The sequence below is a fragment of the Oculina patagonica genome, chromosome 5, assembly GCF_052425735.1.
Source record: "Oculina patagonica isolate OP01 chromosome 5, crgOcupat, whole genome shotgun sequence".
Lineage (NCBI taxonomy): Eukaryota > Metazoa > Cnidaria > Anthozoa > Scleractinia > Oculinidae > Oculina > Oculina patagonica.
Window position 1 is genome coordinate 7,083,102 of NC_135762.1, and position 10,343 is coordinate 7,093,444.

General features: G+C 38.7%; 1 protein-coding gene and 1 long non-coding RNA gene across 2 annotated transcripts; one reads left to right on the plus strand and one right to left on the minus strand.

Annotated features, from left to right (window-relative positions):
- LOC144655230 (uncharacterized) lies at positions 1-7,198 on the minus strand. Its single transcript, XM_078515452.1, has 5 exons — positions 7,083-7,198; positions 5,942-6,216; positions 4,832-4,946; positions 3,839-4,095; positions 1-718 (listed from the first exon to the last, which is right to left on the minus strand). The coding sequence occupies exons 1-5, from the start codon at positions 7,156-7,158 to the stop codon at positions 350-352; spliced, it is 1,092 nt and encodes a 363-aa protein (XP_078371578.1). The 5' UTR covers positions 7,159-7,198; the 3' UTR covers positions 1-349.
- On the plus strand, positions 1,111-2,325 carry LOC144655256 (uncharacterized). Its single transcript, XR_013571055.1, has 2 exons — positions 1,111-2,055; positions 2,100-2,325. It is a non-coding gene; the product is annotated as an uncharacterized LOC144655256 (long non-coding RNA).
- Positions 7,199-10,343: the final 3,145 nt, after the last annotated feature.

A 10,343-nucleotide genomic window follows, 5' to 3' on the forward strand; every position in this document is an offset into this window, starting at 1 on the left:
TCACATACCTGAAAGTCATGGTATAGACTTAAAACATGACGTTTTCTTGTCCTTTTCAAGTAGCGCTTAATAAATTGAAATAATACAGCCATAAATTGCATCTGTTCGAAATATTTTAATTAAAGGCCCTTTCAAAAACCTAAATGACAGATTACCATACCATTTCGTATACCTAAACTTGTTAAATCCCTATCCTTTTATATTCTTAAAGCCTGAAAAAGATACCCCTTTCGGGTGGAGGCTCCCCGTATAGGCCATTATAGGGAGTACCCCCCCTCCCCCCGGGTAAATTGTACGCTATTAAAAAGAAAGAAAAAATGAAAGCTGTAGTAACAAGCTGAGTGATATTTCAGCGTAGACCAACACTAATAAGCCTGTTGCTGTAGGTGTAATGACCATTGACGTTAAATGCCACGCCGCCATGACCTGAATAAGTGGTCGCTGTACGGAAAAACGGAGAAGAATTATCCGAGCACCACTCGGTACACTTCTTGTAACAATTACCCGTGTAACCGGAAACGAGGAAACCAGAGTAGAACGAGGTATCACAGATCAACAGCTGGTAGGAGTAAGCGTTACTTGCTCCAACACCGTCCCACAATCCATAGGTACCAGCAGCCTTCCCATAGTTATCAGCGGCCGTTACGGGCTGGTTGGTTCGTCGCTTGAAGTACACTTTTGTTCCAGTTTGGTGATCAATGAAGATTATTTCTGTGAACTAAAAGAAGACATGACATGACACTATTATCGAGGTTACTTTGTAAATGGAGTGTCAGTTTGTAGCATCAGTACACAGCGTACATAATAGATCGAGAAGTTCTGGACCCCAGTTACAGTGGTAGGTTTAACTGAATTTCAGTTTAAATTTAAGTTTAATGACACTTTTCCATGTACAAATTATTCATTTTAATGCTGTTGGCATACTGAAAATGACGTTATTTTGCGATAAAGTCCCCTATCTTCCAACATCTTTTATCCCCCACATTGGATTTGTAGCTAGAATGAAAATAAAATCGCCAGTACTGATTTAAAGCAAATTTATATGTAATATAAATGCCAATTTACATGTAATATAAATTAAAGTTAATGTGACAACCATGAAAAGAGTTCAGAGAAGTCATAAGATCACTCTATTCAAATATGCAGATCTGTCACGTAATATGCTGCAAGACTATCACTCTTGCGTTACATTCAAAGGTCAAATTCACTTCTAGAGTGTGATGCGCTATTTGGGCTGGCCAATCACATCGCCCCCTTTTCTATTATGTCAATCAAGGCCATGCGGTTTTATCTAGACTTGAGTAGTTTTACTTCAAATTCTCTGAGCTCCCTAGAAGAGTTTTCACAATAATCCCACCCACCCAACCCTCTTTGGTTCTCTTTTAGCTTAGTATTTGTAAAAATGTAGGCAATGTTCTAGTTCTACGCACATATCTGGCTATGTTGAGGGTGTTTATTTTACTATTATTATTATTTACAAACGTAAGCCATAGCTGATGGACTAAAGAAGCAAGCCCGTATTTGTAGACATTGTTATAATTATTATTTCCATTTTGTATGCTAACTTACGTTTAGAGCTGATGGACTTAAGCAGCATGCCTGCTTACAGAATTGTTTTTTTATATTGTTACCATTTCGTATGCTAGCTCAGGCTTAGAGCTGTTAGACTTGAGCAATGTGTCTGCTTTTGAGATATTGATATACATGTAACCGTTAACTTAAGTGTCGAGCTGGCATACACTAACTCAACCATTCTGTTATTCGATTACTGTCTCTTCTGAACTTCTTCAATAGCCTTAGACCATCTTAATTAAGCATTGTCTTTCCTTATTGTTAATAAACCACGGGAGGGGATGAAGTGCTCTGTACCATTCGCCCTTTTGCCCCATAGCCTCACAGGGTCAGCTTTCCCCTTATAGTGGGGACCCCCCAGTGTTGCTGTTGTTGGTTGTTGTGATTGTTCCCAAGGGTCCTAGAGATTAGGACCCCAGGTTCTTGGGAACCAGGGCATGTGGTTGTGTTTGTTCCCAAGGGTCCTAGAGATTAGGACCCCAGGTTCTTGGGAACGTTCCCAAGGGTCCTAGAGATTAGGACCCCAGGTTCTTGGGAACCAGGGCATGTGGTTGTGTTTGTTCCCAAGGGTCCTAGAGATTAGGACCCCAGGTTCTTGGGAACTAGGGCTTCCAGTCCTGAAAGGAAGGAGAGGATTCCAGTCTCTCGTTGCCAACCAACTAACCTGTGATACATGTACCCTGCATGATTCCTATTGATGATTCTGATTGGCAACTCGAGCACTTCATCCCTTACCCCTTTTCTCCCACTGAACTTGTTGTCTTGTTTTGACTTCATGGGTTGGGAACATTAATGATTATCTATGATTTTATTGCGTTAATTAGGCAACCATAGTTGGGGAGTGGTCATTATTTATGGGGAGGGGGGGGGGGGGAGGTGGTGAATGGGAGAAGGCAACATCAGAAACTTTTTATGCCCCCCTTTAGGATCAAGTAAACTTTTTTAGCCCCCACCCCCCGCAATTCAACGTAGGATCAAAAACAAAGTGACCAACAAATGGTCACTTTGCCGTTGACTGAGCTACTTGAATACTTAAATTAACAACCTGCTCAGTATCAAAAGGACATCATGTAAATGTTTTTCTGTTTCAAAGAAATAGAAATACTCTGTAAGTTTTTTTGGACACCTCATTCGACTAGCGACACTGTTACTGATATTTTATTGATAATCTAGATCCATACAGGGTAGCCAAACCCTTAGTTAAACCTGACAAGAACAAAAACAATAAACGTAAGTTAAAATGATAATCTGTCACAAGCGTCAGACAAAGAAAAAAACTGGGAATTGAATCCATGGCCTCCGAGATACCAATTGTGAAATGGTGACTTAAAGAAGCGGGTGTGAGGTGACCCTCTAAATGGGGGGTGTCATCAACCCATATCAGATTAACTAGAATAAGATAGGGAGTACCCACCCGGGTAAATTGTACGCTAAAGAAAGTAAAAATGAAAGCTGTACAGTGGAACCCCGATATAACGATATGCCAAGGGGGCAGTAAAATTATATCGTTATATCGAGGAATCGTTATATCGGGGTTCCGTCCCATACATTTTACTATTGCCGGGACATAACATATTCAATGTTATATCGGGAATATCGTTATATCGAAGATCGTTATATCGGGGTTCCACTGTAGTAACAAGCTGAGTTATATTTTAGCGCAGACCAACACTAATAAGCCTGTTGCTGTAGGTGTCATGACCATTGACGTTGATAGGACATTCTAAATAAGCTAGCAATTTGACCAGTCATTTGTATTTATACCTTAGCCAGAGTTTTATTCACAGAGAAGTTTCCCTTTGCATTACTAGAAATGGACATCAGGTGGTTGTCAACCAAACTTTTTTGACCCCCCCCATCAGTGATGCGAAAACCTTTTTGCCCTCCATTTACAGGTGACCAAACTTTTTTGTCCCCCCCCCTTCTCATTCACCACCCCACCCTCCACATAAATGATGACCACTCCCTTAATAGAGGAAAATGGTAATAAAGCCCGACAAACATCAAAGGAGAAAGCAAAGAGGCCAAGATTTATGTTGGAAGTTCCAAGACCGTGTACTTCTTTTACTTTGCGCCCTTGCACTATGCATGAATTACGTAATCGCAATGTTTCTGTTGGCTAGTTGTATGAACACACATAACCACCTATTGCATTTTGTCAGGTTTTATGCACTGTCAACCCCCAAAAAAGCGAACAAAAACCTATAACAAAAACCTTTGCCGGGTTTCATAACCATTTCCCTCTATTAACTATGCATCAACTTACTGAGATGTTGTTACAGTTCGTCCTGTACCCATCACTTCCATAAGGAAACTGAGCGCTGTATGTGACTTCGGTCTTGGGTTTGACATATTCATCGGTAGTGTAACACATGGTCCATCCTCCATTGTGTGACGTCATGTCACAGTAGGCCAGGAACGCATTTGAATGGTTTCCTCCATCCGGGTCCAACCAGTACATGCCATCTCCCTGAGAATGTCCTCGTTCCAGGACATCCAGGCAGTTGTTTTCAACTGCTATACCTGAAAAATATTACGGTGGAGATGAGATGAAGCAAGACAAAATATAATGAGATATACGAAAAAATCTAATGAGATGAGATAAGACGCGATTAGACAAGACAGTACGAGATAAAACAAGACAGACAGACACCTTAACTTCATTATGAGGCTCAGAGTAGTCCTTTTAAGTAATATATCAAACACGAGCGACAGTGTTTCATCGGAATATCCAAACACCGAGAAGAGAGTTGAAAATACGACGCGCAGCGGAGTATTTTGACGAAATTCGAGGTGTTTGGATAGCCGATAAAACATTGTCTCGAGTGTTTGATATATCTTCTCCATCGAAACAAAAATTAAGAAGTAAGCGGAGAAAGAAAATCGTAAAAATCTATTCTTATTAAGGTCGGGTATCCAAACCTTCACGGTTGTGATTTCAGTTGTTTTAACTCGATGAATTATTAATGAGTTTGAGAATTAACAGGAGCCCTAAGCACTAAAATACTAAATTATATATACACCATAAAAATTATATACTATAAAAACTATCTGTACAATGTGATTATAAAAGTAATGCTATTGAGAAAAATTATTAAAAACTATGCATCCTTAAAAAAATGATTAAGAGAGGATCTTTTGCGACTTTTGTTCTAATGGCAGGTGAGCGTGTGTGTGTATCTTGTTTATGAGGGCAATGCCCTTCAATGTACTTTATTACAAAATACAACTAGAAAACTTAGGATCGATGTTGAAATACCTGTTTCGCAGTGTTTTCCAACATATCCTGGCGCGCATGCGCAATGATAACTGTCATCTTCATACTTTGCCACACAAGTTGCACTGTTCATACAAGGATCGCTAGAGCACAGACTCTGTTTTATCAAAACAGTTAATGTCAGTTAAAATGTAGAATGGAGAAACTCAAATATTAGATACATAGGCAAGCTGTCTCATCGGTAGTGTATAAGAAGCAAGCTAAACTCGGCTAGAAAATGACTCTCCTCTAATGTGTAAATTTCAAAATTGAAATGCACCAGCTTCTTTGGGCGAGTGGATTTGGCGAATCTCAGTTTGTTCCCTCTGTTAACTTTACAACTTTTAAATAAAAGGCGTAAAAATGCAGCATCAGCATATTCAAGCAACAACTGAATTAAGACATTTGGGACAAATGGAAGGTTATGCATGGGACATAATTCCTCACAAAAGTCTGCAATTACTTGTCGATGCTTGGTATTCTACATTTGTTACATTTTATTGCTCTTGGCTAATTCAATTAGAGCAGTTTTCAATTGAGTGTCGTAAAACCAAAACCAAAGCCAAAGTAATTACTCTGACCAATCACAAACGACAGAAACAATCCAGTGAACCAATCAAAGCTCGAAGCAAATACATGTAGCTGGCACGAAGCGCGGGAAAACGTGCGCGAGCGAGTCGCGATTGGTTTTGGTTTTACTCCTGATTGGCCGAGAAAGTGGCGCGAAATTTTTAAACCAATCACTAAGCGTAGTGAACGCAAAACCAAAGCAAACGCAAAGTACTTTCGACACTCAAGTGAAAACCGCTCTAATGAGTAATTTGTTGAATTTATTGTTCTATCGACAAGCCTTGAAAGTATTGTTCCTTAATGATTCTACTTTTGTGTTGCACGGGTTTGGTACTCAAAAAGAGTAAAAGAAAATTTTTCTTTATAACTTCATGAACCTTTAAGTGAAACAAGACACTCAGTGCCTTCCGAGTTCCTCTGTAACTAAGCATTATTCACATTGGAAATTTTTGAAATGTAATTACATCAAAAGGAATAAAATCAAGGAATAAATGGGATAAAATCAAGAGGAATAATTTGATCCCAAAATCAATTTGAACTTACTGGACTACTGAAGTGATGGTAAAACGGGCTGGCGGCGAATTTGTCCGAGTTGTTGTACTTGTCAGATGGGAGCAGTTCACACAACAGTTTTCCGTTGATATCAGAAAATGCAGCCATGTTATACGAAAAACATGAAGTGATTCCTAAACAGGCAAATCCACACTCGCTGCCGTCTTGGACAAGATCTGAACCAAGACTGGTGATGTTCAGATAGGAAAACTCGTCAGACTTGAAGTTGACAAAGGACACACCTTCAGGAGACCCTCGGCTGAGACCTTTAATAACAGAATAAATTCAGGCACCTTGACAACACTAAAAATATTTCTTTCTCAAAAATTTCGACTGCTTTAGTGGCAAGTAGTCCAAGGATAGACTGCAAAACAGTCGTATCTTTTGCGAACGCGCTCGGTCTTCGAACGAGAGCGAGAGGTCTGGAGCCAATGTCAAAGCTTTAGAGAAAAAACGACTGTTTTACAGTCTACCCAAGGACGACTTCATTGTTTAGTAAAGAACATTGAGTGCATAACTGTCATAACTGAACATGAGGCGCGTGAACCGACAGAAAGACAAATAATAAAGTCCCGAGTTAGTTTTTCTTGGTCTAGGTCTGCCCGAAGATCTTCCGATTCGAATGTTTCTGACTGTTTTATTAACCCTTCTAAAAGCTGCCGGCAAAATCATTTTATAAAAACAGATAGCTGAGTATATGGTAGCTATTTAGTTGGGGGAGATATGTAAAGCGTTCTCCTAGCACTTTATCCCAGGTTAGATAATATTTGTTTCATTTGAATTTTTTATGAGGGCATCCACCGGTTTCCTTCCTCAGCAGCAAACCAACGTAAGTAAAATTCTTATTTGCCTGCTAGCCTTAATACGTCAAGTTAATAATGGCCTCTTCGGACCCGCCAGTTTTGTATAATTTGACCGAAAGTACAACATTTTGTACAGGTTTTGGGAGATCAATATATATATTTTTGCCGGCTAAAAGAATAGAAAATACTGTTATCTGACATAAATATACACATTTATGCTTGGTTAAGGTTAGATGCCTGAACAGAGAAAACCTTGTAAAACTGAATAATTTTCTGTTAAAAATAAATAATATTTAAAAGGAAGACGAAGAAACAGAAGGAAAGTTTACCTTCAAATGTCTTTGCAAAATAGGCTAAGATCACCATCATCGAAAATAGGTATTTGCTTAGTTGCCTAAGTTCCATTTTTTAGAGTTGCAAATTAAGTTGTTGAAAGGCTTAAAATGCGTGTAACCGAACTAAATTCTTGGCTTGCCAAAATTACTTTGTAAGTTCGGCGTGTGAAATAACAGTGCCGGTTTGAAAGCCTTCTGCATCTGTGGTACTGGCTAAGTTGTTTTGTTAGCTGTGGAGGTTACAGAAATTCATAATGTTAAACATGTGTTGCCTGGAAACCGAGCGGTAGGTATGCATTAATCTTTTGTTAACAAATTTAATGAAAAACAAAATTAACCGGCTACCTATTATTATTTAAGTTTGTTTATGTTGCAAGTCCTTTAAATTAATAGCACAATAGCAGAATAATTCATGTTTGTTTCTAAATGTGCTCCACAAACTTTTTGTGTCTTCAATGTTGTGGTGAAAAGGGACTAGTCACGGCATGTTTATAGGGTGGGGAGTATGCTCGAAGCCCTGTTTTGTGTCCTATGCTAGTTTAAAACAACTATCAATCAATGTTGGCTTATTAATTCAAAATTAAGTTTGTATAAATTTATATTTCTTAAAAATGTTGAAAAAAGTTGAAAATTTTGAACAAAGTCAATTCAGGAAATATGAAAGTGTTTCATTAGTTCATAGAAATAACCATACTTAAGACTTCGACACGCTAATAGAAAAGGAGGGACATACTACGTCAAAGTCAATAACTTAAAAGTATAGTTATCAGTAGAGGCCGCTACAGGGAAGAAATAGCTTAATTAGTATCTGGCTTTAACTTAGGTATCTTGCCGGAGTAACGCAGATACGCAAAAGTTGCCTCCCGACATCATAGCCAAGGCCACTAGCTAAAAACAGATACACCTCATATAGAAGCAAATAAACGTACTGATTAGGTGTTTTTAAGTTGCTGGCTTGCAAAGATCAGAAAGGAAATGTACCAACAGCTTCAGTAAAAACCCACTTATAAGAAATTGCGTCTAACGACTGGACTGGACTGACTGGACCCACTGAAATTTGGCCAAAAGCCTAATAAGCACAATATGCCAAAAGACCAAAGTGTACTTTTAGTTAAAGGGCCATTAGAAACATAATTTATAAAAGGGTAACAGAAATACTAGTATTAGTTTACACTTGTATTCATGTTCAATGAGATTATTAGATTGCAGCCAGGTACAAAAGTCGGATTTAGTGAAATTCCTAAAAACATGTTAGAGCAGTTTTCAATTGAGTGTCGTAAAACCAAAACCAAAGTAATTACTCTGACCAATCACAAAGAACACAGACAATCCAGTAAACCAATCAAAACTCGAAGCAAACACATGTCGCCGGCACGGAGCGCGAGAAAACGTGCGCGAGCGCGTCATGATTGGTTTTGGTTTTACTTCTGATTGGCTGAGAAAGTGGCGCGAGATTTTTAAGCCAATCACTAAGCGTAGTAATGCAAAACCAAAGCAAACGCAATTTACTTTCGACATTCAAGTGAGCACAGCTCTATAATTGTCCATTAACTCATTTCTGTCACTCAGAGCCCCCCACCCCGCAATATTGACGACAATTAATGTTTTATTTAATATCTCGACAGGTATTTACAGTAATGTGGACTGCAATATCTCAAAGACAATAATAAAGAAAATATAACATCGTGTTTGACACGAGAAAATGCAATTCATGTCTGTTTATTTAACACTAAATTATCTATATTCAGTGTAGTTATTCAGTGTAAAAGTGGACTACACTAAAGCAAAAAAAAATGTTTGAACTACTTTAAAAAATATGAGTCAGTTTGTATTTTTCACCTCTCGCTCGAGCTAGATGGTGTAGACATGTTTTTCAGAGCAAGTTTAGTTTAAATAAATTTATTTTGTTCGAGCTTTTTGCTTTGTCGTCGTTTAGCACTTCGAAAAACGCCACTTATACTGTATGAATTTCTTCCACCGAGAAAATGTAAGACTGAAAGTCGGAAGAAATAAACTCTCACGGCAAGGGATTCGAATTCGACTGTTTTGATGGCCAAAGAAAATCAACTTACGGCAATAGATAATCGGTAAATCCATAGCAAATGAAACCAACTCAGGGGAACAAAAAAAATGAACTGACAAGTCACAGTTAAAGCGACTTTAAGGGGCAAAATATATTGCTTAAGTTAAGGAAAGATCTAAACTTTACCGACACAGAATCTATCGAAACTGCGCTAAGAAAGTAAGCTTAAGTTTTTAAACATCGTGAAACTTTCTGTCAAAAAATCAGGGTCAGCAATGCAGTACAGGTTGTTACCTTGCATCAGGTTCCTGTATCTTTCTTCAGCGGACTTGATCCATGCAGTGTTTAGCTTCGATCGTTTTTACACAATCATCGCTAAAGTTGTTGTATATATTCTTGAAGTTGATGGCCGAAGATTCATCCAAAAACATTTGAAACTAGCAGACTGGACGTGCACAAGGAATATCATTCGCAATTATTCCGGGTCTCATCGCACACCTCTTTCGTTAATTATCTACAATTTCACGGAATATAGGTGACTTTTGACGACATCGTGCGAGAAATATTACGGTAAAAAAGCTCTCTGTCGCTCTTCTTTATACTCTGGGTTTCATTCAGCCTACACAGTGAACACTGCGCAACACACTTTCCCGCGCTTTTTAATAACATTACTTCGTTTTTACGTTTAGATCAAACTGAAACGTCCACATCATCCAGTCGATAGAACATAACGGCAATTGCTCGTTTTAGGGTTACGAAAAATGCGACCAGAGACCAATTGCAATAAATTGAATTTAACCGTTTAGCGATCAAACGAGAGCCATATTGTTTTTTTTTTTGGCGTAAAGGCTTCGATACACTCACACGCGAAAAAAAAAGGCTAACAATAAACCTCTCAGATATTGCTGTGTAGTATCGCTGTGTAATTTTACCCCTTGTGTACATTTTGTCTTGCCTTGCGAGCTTTATTTGCTGTTTTTAATTTCCTTACTTTTCTTTAGCCACGGGCGGGCAACCTCATTCCCAGGCCTAATCCGTGCGTAGGGGCGTACGTACGCGACCCCCAATATTTCTCGGTTCGATAGGATACCATTTGGCTGCCAATGGATGCTCCGCTCGCGCGCCTTCGGCGCGTGGGAGCTCCGCTATAAAATAAATGGTTTTTGAATTTCACACATAAAGTTCCAAAAGAACATATTTTGTCAGTCGCTCAGGATCAAGGGGCTAAAGGT